Raw genomic sequence first — 16,335 nt, forward strand, 5'->3', positions numbered from 1 at the left:
TCCACTCGACAGCTGATTTATGATGAATAATTCTAAATTCTGATTTTCAAGGTAATATTGGCGTTCGAAGGAGACTCTTTTCCTTCAACAACATTTCAAGAAACCTTATGTATATTATGTCGACGCGAAATTCAAAAAGGAACATACCTGTCAAATTTCATAAAAATCTATTGCTGCAATTCGCTGTAAATGCGGAACATATAAACATAAATATAAACAAAAATACAAACAAAAATATAAACATGAAGAGAAATGCAAAACCCTCGACTTGAATCTTAAGCTGCGTACACATGTTCGCGCTTCAAACCAGCATCGAGCACGCTCCTTCCTCGTACCGCCCTCGTACCACCATCGAACCACAGTCGCACCGCCCACGCACCCATCATGAACGTTATGGAAGATGTTAGATCTTCCCGCGTTCCCCGGTCGAACGACTCTTGCTCGCCGGTCAATCATCAATCGCTCTGCTGGAGTGACGTTCGGTTGCGGAGCAGAGCGACAGTCTGTACGCACCTTTAGACCTCACTTCGCTCGGACAGTTACCGGTAAATCTGTAATACTATTCATACCACTGTTAATCCGTTCGTATCACTGTTGCATTACCGTATAATTCTATAGTCTGATTTTTACGGTAATATTGGCGTATGAAGAAGGCTTCTTTTCCTTTCATATTATCCTTAAAATGGAACATTTTCAAAAACCTTGTATATACCTATTTGCACCTTGTTTCAAAGTACTTGTATACGGAATTTCATTCGAATGGGACAATGACTACGATACAAACAAACAAACAGACAAAAGCCGATCGAGTCGAAAAGACCTCAGCTTCGCTTCGGTCAAAAATCTTCTTCGTTTCATTTTATTTCACAAAAGAAGGAGAGGAGAGAGAGGAAGAGAGAATGGAAATCGTGGAAGAGGAGTAGGTTGTTCAAAGGGAAAAGGGAATATCTCCTGTTTTCTTGACAAAGAAGACCCAAAACGTTAGTGTTTATTTGGTTGGAATAGGTCAACCATAAACAGACCCGTGTCGTAACCATCTCACGCCATCCTTTCTTCACTCTTCCCCACCATTGTATCATTCGCTCTCACTCACTGTTCTCTTTGCTTTTTCTCTTTCTTCTCTCTTCTCCACCCTCCCATCGTTCGCCAACCCTTCTCTTCTCTTTTCTTCATCTCTCTCGCTCCTCTCTTCTGCCTAACAAAGCAGGGGTCGCTTTGTCCTTGAAGTAGGTAGATGGCTGAACTCAGCCTCTCACATATTTCAAGGACTTTCCACCTCCATTCACAAGCGAATTTCTCATCTCTTCCTTCTCATCCTCCCTCTTCACCACATCTCATCTCAGGAATAAGAAACCCTAGTACGAGGCATGTTTTAGTTTTATCTTCTTTTTACTCTCCTTGCCCCATTACCATAGGTAAGGAAAGTATTGCTTTCCGAAAAAAATTAAGGTACCCAAATTCCTAAATTTCTATACGTTTCAAGGTCCCCTGAGTCCATAAAAGTAGTTTTTGCGTATTGGTCTGTATGTGTGTGTGTGTGTTGTGTGTGTGTGTGTGTGGTGTGTGTGTGTGTGTGTGGTGTTGTGTGTGTGTGTGTGTGTGGTGGTGTGTGGTGTGGTGTGTGTGGTGTGTGGTGTGTGTGTGTTGTGTGTGTGTGTGTGTGTGTGTGGTGGTGTGTGTGTGTGTGTGTGGTGTGGTGTGTGTGGTGTGTGTGTGTGGTGTGTGTGTGTGTGTGTGTGTGGTGTGTGTGTGTGTGGTGTGTGTGTGTGTGGTGTGTGTGTGGTGTGGTGTGTGTGTGGTGTGTGGTGTGTGTGTGTGTGTGTGTGTGTGGTGTATGAGTGTATGTGCGTCTGTGTACACGATATCTCATCTCCCAATTAACGGAATGACTTGAAATTTGGAACTTGAGGTCCTTGCACAGTGACTTGGTCCTTGGACTTCTGCTACTGTAAATATAAACAAAACAGGGTAAACAGCTAGATGGGAATTCGATGAGCGCCACTATACAAAAAATCTGGTGTGGTACACTCACACAACTTTCCTTGTTCATATTTGAAACTACGATCAGACTTCTGTCAGTATATGTGTATATATAATTGTTTTCAGAGTACTTTTTCTTTGTATGAATTGTAAAATTCGATTATTTTTTTCAGTCGTCATTTTTTTAAAGTCGTCAAAACAGCTGTTCTACAGATGAAATATCTCGACTATGTGTTCTTTTTATGAACTGCGCTACCTACCTACCTCATGCACGAGAAGGAGGTTACTAAGTCCATTTCCCAAGGATGAGGTGGACCCTCCATTGGTTTCCCAGAAAGGAGACTTATGCCAGTTAAAAGAGCTGATAAATAACTATACAGGGTATGAATTTGAAAAAAATCGGTCAATTTATTTTTGAGAAGAACATGGTTTTTTGGTCACTATCCGCCATTTTTCTCAAGAATATTACGGAGCTCATGGAATTTTCCCAGAAATGAGACTCATTCCAGTTGATAGTGCTTATAAATATCTATCTATGTTATGAATTTGAAGAAAATCGTTAGAGCCGTTTTCGAGAAAACCGTGAAAAACATGGATTTTTAGTCGTTATCCGCCATTTTTCTCAAGTATATTACGGAGCTCCTGGAATTTTCCCAGAGATGAGACTCATGCCAGTTGATAGGGCTTATAAATAGCTATCGATGGTATGAATTTGAAGAGAATCGTTAGAGCCGTTTTTGAGAAAACCGTGAAAAACATGGTTTTTTAGTCATTATCCGCCATTTTTCTCAAGAATATTACGGAGCTCCTGAAATTTCCCCAGAAATGAGACCTATGCCAGTTGATAGGGCTTATAAATAGCTATCCATGGTATATATTTGAAGAAAATCGTTGGAGCCGTTTTCGAGAAAAACGCGAAAAACATGGTTTTTTAGTAATTATCCGCCATCTTGGATTGAATTTTATTGAATTTCTTATTGTCGGATCCACAAGGTATAAGAACCTTAAGTTTAAAATTTCAAGTCAATCGGTAAATTAGGAATGGAGTTATCGTGTTCACAGACATACACACATACACACACACAGACCAACACCCAAAAATCATGTTTTTGGACTCAAGGGACCTTGAAACGTATAGAAAAAAAAATTAGGGTACCTTAAAATTTTTTGGAAAGCAATACTTTCCTTACCAAGGAAAGTAAAAATATGGTGTGGCGCACTCACACAACTTTCCTTGCCTTTATGAGAATTGATCACCTGACGCTAGTGTTCGCGCGTATCACAAGTCTACTTAAAGATGAGAGAACAACATTGCCGATCCTCTGTCTTGTCAATGCCTCCTATAGACGGTAGCCGGTAGAGGTTTAGTGATGTAATGTTAAGGCTCAACTCACACTTACACGACTCTAGTCGAGAGCATGTTGTGTTTTCAAATGGTGACGTCGCAAAGACTAGAATCGACTGGACTGAGGGTCACTAGTCTCTTCTCGACCTGAGTCGCGTAAGTGTGAGTTGAGCCTAACTGTTCATTCTCGTTTAAAATAATCAATTATATTTTATCAAGGAAGAAATAATATTTTTCAATAATAATTTCATAATGAATAATCATGATTGAGATGAAATATTTGTTAATTGATTACTAATTCTACATTGATGAAAGACGATCTGCCAACAGAGCTATGCGAGAAAGAAACGCTATCCTTTTTGTTGAATGATAAACAAGGATAGCAATACCATTGCCAATCAAATACTGCCATTATAACGTGGACCTCACTATAGACTGTGTACTCAAAATGAAGGTTTAAAGAAGTTTTGAGCGAATGCCCTGGATTGTACATGTGTTTATAGTTCTACTCGAGTACCCGAGTTCTATGAATATGTATTTGGATAGATAAATAGAAGAATATCGGGGACCGAGCTTCGCTCTGGAGTACAAAGGCATAGAAAAATTATAACGAAAGAAGAAATTATAATAACATTCATACAGAAATTGATGTTCTAACTAACCACAGTAAATTGAGATCAATTCCCAGAGGAATGGGAAAAATTTCCGTCACAAAGGCCCAGTTGCACAAAAGCCGGTTAGATTTTAAACCTGATTAACTTCACGTGAAACGAATCAGAGAAGACCATTTTGAAAAGATGGATCTACTGGAATTAATCAGGATTGGAAATACGCCGGCTTTTTTGCAACCAGTTCCTGATTGAATGATTACAATAGTTCAACAGCAGAGTCATAATTTTGACACAGTCACACACACATGAGCTCGCTCACTCACTTCCATCACCAACAGACGACGAAATAATTATTATCAGCTGTTTTTCCAAGGATGAATAATAATATTATCCTTTTAATGTCCTTCAGTGAATTTTCCCAGGGATGAGAACTAGTGCAATCGAATCTTTATAAATTATAAACCTACTATGTTCTGAATTCCGTGAGAATCGTTAGAGCCGTTTTCGAGATCCGGTGAAATACAAACATCTAAACATCTAAACATCTAAACATCTAAACATCTAAACATCTAAACATCTAAACATCTAAACATCTAAACATCTAAACATCTAAACATCTAAACATCTAAACATCTAAACATCTAAACATCTAAACATCTAAACATCTAAACATTTAAACATCTAAACATCTAAACATCTAAACATCTAAACATCTAAACATATAAACATCTAAATATCTAAACAACCAAACATTTGAACATCCAATCATTTGAACATCTAAACATCTAAAAATATGAACATTATAAACAGAAGTTGCTCGTATTGTATACGATAAACTTATTTATTTATCATGATGTGTCATTCAACACTATGTCACCGTTAACAGATGACAATTTTAGAATAGGAATGGAGCCATTCCAAACCCAGCCATCAAGTGAAATATTGAATATGCTCTATATCCAGCCCAGAACACCCCCAACCCCCGAGCGCACGAGATTAATTGAAGCCCAGCTGGCCGGCTGACGGAGGGTAGTCTACTTGTCACACAACACGCCATGTTGCATTTTTCATCATCGAAAACCCTCTCCGGGAACCCCCACTCAGAAAACCCCTGCCTATCGTAAGGTCCACGTTATAATGGCAGTGTTCGATCAGCAATGGTGTTGCTATCCTTGTCTATCATTCAACTGAGGGGATAGCGCCATTTCTTTCTCGCTCTGCTCTGTTACCAGATTTTCTTTTAACAATTCATTCATTTTTTTTTATTCATTGATTTGTTCATACAATGACAAATCATAATGAATATGATCGGGATAGAACCACAGGCATAGCCCAAAACTATTCAGTTCCCGAATTTTGATAAATAATAAAATGTCCGAAAAAATAGGTTCTTACTGAGGAGAGTTAAAGTTCAATTTCTGTCCAAAAATATATATGAGTAGAAATTTTGAATTTATAATGATTAAAATACCAAATTATAGTCAAATATTGCACTTAATATCACCGCTCTTTGAATAAATTAAGTTATTTCAGAAAATTTTGAAGCCAAAAATATACAATGTATAATTTATGATTATTAAACAAAATATTTCATCTCAACTATGAAAATTCATTATGAAATTATTGAGAAATTCAATTTCTTGCTTAATGAAATATAATTGATTATTTTAAAAGAGAATGAACAGTTATTATTACATCAATAAACCTAGGTATCAACTACCGTCTATAGAAGGCATTGATAAGACAGAAGATTGACAACGTTTCTCTGCTATCTTTCTCCACTGCCATTATAACGTGGACCTCAATATAGGTCTCACACTCAAAATTCCCCCACACTCATAATATTTTGACTCTCCCATGTTAGTATAATAAGGTCCACGTAATACTGGCAGTGGAGAAGGATGGGAGAACAGTGTTGCCGATTCTCTGCCGTGCCACTTCCTTCTAAAGAGGATAGCTCATACCGGCATCTCTAATGTAATGGCATAGAGAAACAATAGCGTAAGTAGATATCCCATGGTATAGGGCGTTTATGTCGCAACTTTTACTGTTATCTCAAGCCGATTACTGTTGATTCTTGTCAATTTTTACTGTTTTGTTGGGGTGAGAGTGTATGAACGGCACAATTTGACTACCAGCGTCACACAGCTGCATGGGAAAGAACTATGTGAACTATCGGCTTGAGATAACAGTAAGAGTTGCGACATAAACGCCCTATACCATGGGATATCTACCTATGTTATCGTTTCTCTATGGTAATAGTAAGGCTAGTCAAACACACATCGAGTTTTGTTCGTACGGTATTTTGCCGTTCTTATGGATTCTATTAGATTGAATAGAACTTGACAAACACAATCTGTTTTATCTAATAGAATTCAAAAGGATGGCAAAATATCGTACGAACAAGAATCGATGTGTGTGTGCGAGGCTTTACTATCAGATGAGAAACACCGATATCAGCTACACTCAGTAGAAGGAAGTGTCGAGGCAGAGAATCGGCAACGTGTTGTGGGTGTATGCGGTGCTCAACTGTTCATTCATGTGAAGAAAAAAACCAATCATTTGTTAAGGAAGTATATTATAATGATACAACGATGAAATTTTCATAATTGAGATTTTGTAGATTAGTTATATTTCTACATTGTTGAGAAACGATCTGGCAACGTTACGGAGCAAGAGAAGGATAGCGCTTTCTGCTTTGTCGAATGATAGACAAGGATTGCAACATCAATGATAATCGAATACTGCCATTATAACGTGGACCTCACTATAGGAAGATGATACAAAGATAATTAATGAATAAAGGGGATTTTTGTTCAATGACAATATGATACAAAGAAGATAAGAGAATGATACGAAGATTATACTAGTAGTTCTGTGAACAGTACACCTCACGCAGTATTCTCATCCACAAGTACCTGATTAAAATTATAGACCTTATGCAAATACAGCAATAGACTGGCTTCTCCACACATCTGTGTAATCACTAACTTGTCAGCTGATTTATGATGAATAATTCTATAGTCTGATTTTTAATCTAATATTGGCGTATGAAGGAGGCTCCTTTTTCCTTTTATATTATCCATGAAATGCAAAATTTCCAAAGACTTTGTATATACGTCGACGGGCAATTTGAAAAGGAACATACCTTTCAAATTTCATGAAAATCTATTACCGCGTTCCGCCGTAAATGCGCAACATATAAACATTTTAACATTAAGAGAAATGCCAAACCGTTGACTTGAATCTTAGACCTCACTCCGCTCGGTCAACAAGGATGAAAAAAGTATGATGGACGAGGATAGCAACACCAATGATAATCGAATACTGCCATTATCTCGTGGAGCGGTATAAGCATTTTACTGCCAGTCAAATCAGTAGTGGGGTGGGAGGAGGTTCCCCTGTCATGCACCCCCCCCCACCGGCGAATCTCTTTCTTCTCCCTCACTACACACACCATTGACCAATCGCTTCACAAACCCTCAAATACCCTCCGGTCCGAATTTAAGCTGCAGCTCAGCCGCTATTTTCAATCTTCTGTCATCAATAACTCACAACTTTCAATCCGAACTCCCTGCATGAGCGATTTAAGGCCGGTCTCCGAGCTCGGGATTTAACCAAGCTCTAGACTTTAAACAGCTGAAGTCAGAAAATTGGTGTCCAAAACAGGGCGTATTCATAGTCCACATTCAAATTACATTTAGAAAAAACTAGAAGATTGAACATAAAATAAAATTAAGAGAAAATGGTGTAAAGTCTCAGCTGCTTTGAATTATTCAGGAATGTTTCATTTCGTCGAGGAAAAACGTTTCCGATTATAGAAATGAGAAAATGATTATTATCATAAGAACTACGACTACACCCATAGCCACCACTATGACAAGGCCCCGGCCTACGATATTGCAAAGAATCTAATACATGATTGGTGAAAAAGATCAGCTGGTATTTTTTATAATCTTCTCCACAAATCATGTGTATTAGATTCTAGGCCTACACTGCGACGCTGCAATATCGTAGGCAGGGGCCTTGTATTACAATTTTCTGACTCCAACTGTTTAAAGACTAGAAATCAGCTAAATGCCGATCTCGGAAACCGGCCCTAAGTGGACGCTATGTGGTGATAATAATTATTATTAGAATTATTAGATGAGAAAAAACTTCACATCCAATACGGCTTGTTGCATCGAAAACCCCACCTCATAATCGGTTGGAGAACACTCTGAAGGCTACAGGAAAATTTTACCCACTTGGCTCCCCTATACCAATCAACATTCTAAAAGTAGTTAGTTTTTTATGAAAAAGTCCTTGATTCTTAATTAATAATTTTTCACAGACAAGTCCTCAATGCTCAATGGTAATTGGTTGAACAATCCAATTGTTCAAAACAGAGGAAAGCACTACAAAACAAGCACTAGAACTCGCATGACTGGATTTGTACCAATATTACTTTCTCAGGTTCAATCTTTTTCTTGTATTGTGGGAATGAATTTCAGAATGACTAGAGAAGGACATCATATTGGTTTTTATAAACATCGAAATATGAAAATATAGGGTAAACACTCATGATTTTTAAATTTGGAACTTTACAATATTATGTTCCTTATTGCCCCATTTTGTAAAATAAACAGAGAATTAGCAACTTTATAGTTCCCTCATGATATAGGCAACAGGGTGCTCTGAAAAAGGTGCCTATAAGATGATTCCTCATGATTCCTCATATCAAAAGAAGAAAAAAAGTTTCAATTAACATTGGTCCAAAAATGCCTAGTTATCAAGTTATACAGAGTGGAAGATTTCGTCTGAATTTCTGTGCCCCTGCAGAAGCGAAGCCCTACGGGTATTTGTTGGCTGTTAATTAAGATGTACAATTAAGTGTACTTTATGAAAAATGAACTGAGATATTGAATAAAGCCGTTTCCAGACCTGTAGCTACAGTAATTTTTAAGAAATATGACAGAATACGCGAAACTTGGTCCTGAAATGTACAATAAACACAACATATTTTTTTCGCCCCACTTGGACATAATGAGCTGGTTTTCGTGCGTCATATGGATGCCGAAAATGTTTGTTTTTTGACCAGGCCGATAAAAGTTCTACGGCCCTAGGGCTGTAAAATAACCTTAAAGTCAGCTGATTATGATTTGATGTGAACGTATTTACAAAATAAGTTATGAAACGGAATCAGTTCATGCTTCTAGAATTAAATAAAGTATTTTGCAATAAGATAGTATCATTTTATTTGGATGAATGAAATACAAATGAGATATTATAAATTATTCAAATTCAATTTTCAGAGTATAATTAAATCTAACCTCATCGAAGTACTGCGTTTATCACAAAACCTGGTGGATAATTTTGGAACTACTTGGGCAAATCCTTGGTGCTGAACGTTTTTACAAATTGTTAATGGAACGTAATCAGTTTATGCTTCTAGAACTATTAAATACAGTATTCTGCCATCAATAATTTTATTCGGATGAATGAAATACAGATAAGATATATTTCAAACTATTCAAATTCGATTTTCAGAGTAGGATAGAGCTTCTAACCTAAACTTCCGCAGTCGACGACAACAAGCATTGTTGACGTTGACATTCAGATTGGCCAAATTCCAAGTGTGGGCAAAAATGTTTTTCTGGCTCTCAATCTTTTCTAGTCAGACTTGAAAACCGATTTCGTGCTGGAAAAGTCTCATTTTCGGCCCTAGGTGCGAAATATACTATTTCGCCACACTGCACAGAAAGCAGCTGTTTTCCAGTCCCTACGTAGATCTGAAAGACCTTGTTTGCAGACGACGTCAGAAAAGGGTTTCTTTTCCGGTCTAGGCCAGAGAGTTGTCTCTTTGCAGCCGCTCATGAAAGTAGTTAATAAGTCATCCACTAGATCGGGCGAGTGTCCACTTTCATCATCAGCTGAAGTCGCCATGATTTCAGTTCCAGTTTCAAATCAAACTAATTCGCTTTGCAACCAGTTTTATTCAATTATTTATTGTTGATTAGTGCATTCTGAATTTTCTGAAATCCTGACTGCAAATCTTCTACCACTAAAATCAAGAGATAGGTACGATAGCTTAATGAGTATTCTTTATTTTGTATTTTTTATTCATTTTGTCAGCAATACCTGTAGTGCGGCAAAAAATATTGTTCACACCACGGCCAAAAATGTTTTTCCAGCTCTCAATCTTTTCTAATCCTCGGCCTACAGCCTCGGACTTGAAAACCGATTTCGAGCTGGAAAAATCTCATTTTCTGCTCTAGGTGCGAAATATACTATTCCAGCTCTCAATTTTTTCTTCTCCCGGTTGAAAACCGATTTCGAGCCGGAAAAGTCTCATTTTCGGCCCTAGGTGCGAAATATACTATTACAAAATAGTTTATGGAACAGAATCAGTTTATGCTTCTAGAATTGAATAGAGTATTTTGCAATAAGAGAGTATCATTCTATTTGGATGAATAAAATACAGATATACAAATACATATATTATAAACTATTCAAATTCGATTTTCAGAGTAGGATAGATCTTCTAACCTAAACTTCCGAAGTCAACGACAACAAGCATAGTTGACGTTGACATTCAGATTGGCCAAATTTCAAGTGTGCTAAAACAGCTGATCAAAAAACTTTTAATTATTCGTGTTTATTATTCAAGAATCAAAACATTTATAATAACATCATCTTATTGTCATTCGAAAGATAAAAAGTATAAACTCAACCTCTGACAAATAATTTTCGAATAAAGGCGCTCATCGAATCTCCATCTTGTTGTTCACCCTGTTGTCAATATTTGCAGTAGCAGAAGTCTCAAGGGAGAATTACAGCATTTAATTTGGATTTTCGTTTAATAATTATAATAATAATAAAAATACTCAATTATCATGAGAAATAGACAAAATCTGTCAAGCTCTCTAAACTATTAAACTCTCTTAATTATCATCACCATCATCATCGTCATTCAAGGATTAGGCTCTGTTTGATGATTCAGATGATTTGATGATTAGATGGATTCCGGCATCCATCTCTTCATCGGTCGTCTGTACGACTCTTCTCCCATCGGGTTTGTAGTGCCAAGCTTGAATTGGGAGTCTATTTGCTGGCATACGAAGTAGAAGGATGGAACAGCCTTCTCTACTCTTCTTCAATATTTGCAATAAAGACTCTTGATTATTATATAGATATATTATTATTTCATTTTTTTAGGTAATAGAATTCAAACTCACCTGGATGATTCACAGTTAGTGTGATGACGGAGGAAAAAATGACTGCAAGAGCCAAATGTGGTTGACGAATGACTTTGGTAGCCATCTTCAATTTGACTCGAAACTAATCCAGAACAAATACGAAGGCATAGTCGCACTCACTCAAACACACTAGCACTCCACTCGAATACATCCTGAAAAAAAATACCATTAATTTAGTCGAAATTCACTATGACCTCAACTCCCATCATGGGACTATAAGAATGGACATCTCAGGTTCGGTTTCCGAGCTCAGGATTCAGCTAATTTCTGGACTTTAAACATCTAGTCAGAAAATTTTTTTTCCGAGACGAGGCATAGTCCTAGTTTCTATTATGATCTTCATTTTCTCATTTCTATAATTGCAAAACCTTTTTCCTTATCGAGATGGAACATTCCTGAATAATTCAAAATAGTTAAAACTTCACACTATTCTATTTTATAATTATTATTGAACGAAAATCCTGAATAAATGCTGCAAATCACCCCGACTACTATTCAAAAATTAGTTGCCAGTCCGGGAATCGAACCCGTTACTTCCCAATTGCTAGTCAGGAATGCTCACCCTTACACCAAACTGGCAATCTCTGGATAGCAGCGCTGGGAGGTACCGGGTTCGATTCCCGGGCTGGCAACTAGTTTTTGGATAGTAGTTTTCATCGAATTTCGATCTAGCTGTTAGCCCTGTTGTCAATATCTGCAATAGCAGAGGTCTTCGGGGTGATTTGCAGCATTTATTCAGGATTTTCGTTCAATGATAATTATAATATCAATTAGCATTTGAATAAATGCATTCTCTATTTAATTCCATACGTAACTATTTTATTTTGTGTTCATATTCATAGTTTTTCAAAATTCAATTTAAACGTAGACTACGACCACGCCCCGTTTTGGGAAGCAAATTTTCTGACTCCAGCTGTTTAAAGTCTAGAACTTGACTAAAACTGAGCTCAGAAACGGCTCTTCATCAACTAGAAGTCATTGCATTATGTATGACTTGTATGCTATATGGAGAGGTGTCAATCCCAGGACTGATTCCCAATCCCGGTGTTCCGGGTTTATCGAATATCAATCCCGGGATCCCGGGATTGGCAAAAACCAGTTCCATGCATTTTTTACCAATTGATCCTCCTCAATAATATGTTCAGTAACAATGTGTGGATATGAAAAAGAGCTCATTATAGAGGGATGGGATATTATTGAAATGGGAAAATACTTAGGAATACCTCAATATTAAAATTAAACATTCTATTTCTATAAATGTTTCCAAGATTTGGAGTAACTCTTTTTAAAAGCTGAACCACTACTGAACGAAATTCCGTAGAGCTTACTACTGTACATTAACTCCAACTAAATATTCTACCTATTATAGAGAAAGAGAAGATAAGAGGAATAATTAGACAGGGAGGGAATAGGTTTATTTCTGATAATTTTGTGAAGTCTTTTCAAAGTTCTGAGTGCATTCCAAGGAATTGACATCAGCACTATTGCAAATATTGCGCCGTCTAGACTGGTAATTGTGGTGCTGTGTGAACAGAAACAAACATAGAGGCATAACAATTACTGATCAACAACCATTCTGCGAATGATGCAAATCGATAATGCGAATTCTATTTAGCCAAAACAGAGTACAGTATTTATTATTGTATATGCAAGAATATACTGTGCATGCAGAATAAATTGGTCAAACACTTGGAACAATAAATTAGTTATGCAAAACTAATATTAATCATCGTGAATGAATTCTATATATTGAATTGTTTTTGGAAAAATACGATTCACAATTTCAGGAATTCTAATCCTGAAAATACCGGGATTTACGCTGAAAAATCCCGGGATTGTTAGATATCAGAAATGGACCGGGATCCCGGGATTGACATCCCTAGCTATATGCTATTGAGATTGATACTATATGCTTTGAGATATTGTATAAAAAATCTGGTGTGGCGCACTCACACAACTTTCCTTGCCGTTATGAAAATTGATCACCTGACGCTAGTGTTCCCGCGCATCTCAAGTCTACTATTTAAAGATTTGAGCCAGCTGGTGACAGGGCAATAACGCTGGAGACACACATAAGGTCTGCTATCTCTTCATAGTGAATGATTTGATAGAATCAACAATAATTTGCAATTGAATAATCACATTTTCTCAAATTTGAAGCTTATTTTCAATTTTAAGTGAAAATGTTACTGAACATTAATTGTAGGGATTTTTGTGCTCAATCTACTCCACTTGATTTTTTTTGTTTCAATTGTATCTGAAGCCTGATAATTGGGAATCTATCTGCATTGATGGGGCGGAGCTCCTGAAATTTTTACAGATATGGGACTTGTGGCAGTTGATAGAACTTATCGATGACTACTTTAGGTATGAATTTGATCAAAATCGTTGGAGCCGTTTCCGAGAAAATCACGAAAAACCCTGTTTTTGACAACATTTTCGCCATTTTAGCCGCCATCTTGAATTGCATTTGATCGAAATTGCTCGTGTCGGCGCCTTATAGTGAACACACACACACACACACACACACACACACACACACACACACCACACACACACACACACATACAGACCAATACCCAAAAACCAGTTTTTTGGACTCAGGGGACCTTGATACGTATAGAAATTGGGGTACCTTAATTTTTTTCGGAAAGCAATAGTTTCCTTACCTATGGTAATAGGGCAAGGAAAGTAAAAAGGGAGCAGGGAGAAGAAGAAGAAGAAGAAGAAGAAGAAGAAGAAGAAGAAGAAGAAGAAGAAGAGAAGAAGAAGAAGAAGAAGAAGAAGAAGAAGAAGAAGAAGAAGAAGAAGAAGAAGAAAAAGAAGAAGAAGAAGAAGAAGAAAAAGAAGAAGAAGAAGAAGGAGGAGAAGAAGGAGGAGGAGAAGAAGAGGAAGAAGAAGGAGGACAAGAAGGAGGAGAAGAAGAAGAAGAAGAAGAAGAAGAAGAAGAAGGAGGAGATTAGTAGGCTAAGTTGTAAAGTTTGATAGCAGCGTCCGTGAGTGTACATTATCTCTCTGCAATGTGTGGAAATGAGAACAAGTATACACATGTAAACTAGAGTGGGAGAAACATGTAAAGCTGTGTGATATGTGCGGTTCAGCATTTCAACGCTGAAATTAGGAGAGCAAGCTCAGAGTGGAGTATAAGCCGAGAAAGAAGAAGAAGAAGAAGAAGAAGAGGAAAAAGAAAAAGAAGTAGAATAAGAAGAGGAAGGAGATGAAGAGGAAGATGGAAAGCTGTATAATCGGAGCAGGGTGTGCGAAGCATTAGGATGTGCCGTGGTAAACGAGATAGAAAATGTAAACACTGAGGTCTGGGACTCCACTCTTGGTTTATGAGAGTTTTGGCAGACTTGAGGTAGATTGGATTATTTGGTTTAGAAGCTCCACTCCCACACACCGCTGCCGGTATTATAATATTACAGCGCAGTAGACCTACGTTTCAAATGATTCACTGATTCATGTTTTGCAAGCCACTCAATTCGCGAATAGGAAGATTATTGATTGGGAAGGCATTGGTCTAGTTCATAACAGATAACTTTGTTTTCTTGAGAAAGGAAGAACTCTTTCAAAACAAAAAGAGAGATAGATAGATAAATGAATTTTATTTACTTTTTACAATAAGAGTGATGTTGACGAAATTGAGGCAATAAAAGCCCCCTCTTCCCTTCAACCTACGATGATAAGTTACATAAAAATAATAATATACATTACAATTTGAAATTAAATGATAATGGAAAATTTTAATGAAACAACTGAATCAATTCACTACAAATTGAATAAATGAGGAGGAAAAGAAAGAGAAAACTATAAGCAGAAGATGAGAGAGAATAAAAGTAAAATATACAGCTAGATTGGATTAGATTAGAGTTCTTTTTTATGTATATCACAATATTCACTGGCTAATACACTAATTTACATTGAATTAAGCTATTGCTAATATTATTCAACGAATTTCACAAAGTATTAAGAATTAATCAATGAGAATAAAGGTTGAATGCAATACGAATAACAATAATATCATATTGTGATGTAACTTCATAAATCGGCGGTGTTTCAACAAATAAATGTCGATTCTCTGAATAGAAGAGAAAGAGAGTGAGAGATAGGGTGAGTGAGTGTGTGATAGGGGAATGAGCTCAGAGAAACAAGTGATAAGTGAGAGAGAGAGACTGAGAAAGTGAGTGCGAGAGGGTGATATGATCAAAGGATGGGAAGAACAGAGAGGAGAAAGAGAGAGAGAGAGTGAGAAATAAAGAGAGGGTGAGAGAGTGTGTGAGAGAGTATAACAGAGAATGAAAATAGTAGGTAGAAGCAACCACATATAGTGAATAAGGAGGCAAGTCTGAAGATATGTGATGTTTTGCACCAGGAGCCTAGTGATAAGGTAGGAGAGCTGAATGCATGCATAATAATGCTAAATGGACTGCCAGGGCAAACTGCTATCTCCAAGAGGCAAAGCCACCACAGAGTGCCAGAGAGAGAGAGAGAGAGAGAGAGAGAGAGAGAGAGAGAGAGAGAGAGAGTGAGTGAGAGAGAGAGGGTGTGAGAGTGTGTGAGAGAGAGAGTGTGTGAGTGCTCGAACGAGATTCACTCCAGGCTGTTGGTATTCCTAATACTAATTCTGTGAACAGTAGACCTCACGCAGTCATAAAACGACAGCCTCCTCTTATACTGTCCATCAGAGTAAATAATGTATGTTTGTCGTGTCGGCGAGATATCGGTGTGAAAACGGCTGATGGCTGTTGGAGTTGGTGTATCAAAAATGCTAACATCAAACGCTAATCTCCTCCAAGGCAACAGGTCAGCCTGAGTTGAAAGCAGAGTAAGGTCGAGAGAAAATACTATGTTACTCTCAGTCAAAGTTAGTAGACAGAGTCAACTAATGTTGACTTTCAGTTGCTAGTATTTCTGTTGACAGTAGACCTCGCGCAGTTATAAACCACAGTCTCCTGTAATTCTGTCCATCAGTGATTTCTGTCCTGTCCTGTCGTGTCGGCGAGATATCGGTGTATGAACGACTAATGGCTGTTTGGGTTGTTGTATCGAGAATGCTTATAATTTGATGTAAACAGCTATATGCTACTATTATCAAAAGCTTACCGAGTTGAAAACAGAGGAAAGTCGGGAGAAAATACAATGCTACTTCAAGTTATCAATC

The 16,335-nt window shown here is 37.4% G+C and overlaps 1 protein-coding gene across 1 annotated transcript in view; it reads right to left on the reverse strand.

Moving 5' to 3' along the window:
• LOC111060958 (limbic system-associated membrane protein) overlaps positions 1–16,335 on the reverse strand; it is a gene marked incomplete in the record, with an annotated part of 128,106 nt that overhangs the window by 101,682 nt on the left and 10,089 nt on the right. Inside the window, 1 exon segment of the mRNA XM_039435249.1 lies at positions 11,154–11,326. Coding sequence (XP_039291183.1) covers positions 11,154–11,238 — 85 coding nt within the window.

Source organism: Nilaparvata lugens, chromosome 9 (assembly GCF_014356525.2).
Source record: "Nilaparvata lugens isolate BPH chromosome 9, ASM1435652v1, whole genome shotgun sequence".
NCBI lineage: Eukaryota > Metazoa > Arthropoda > Insecta > Hemiptera > Delphacidae > Nilaparvata > Nilaparvata lugens.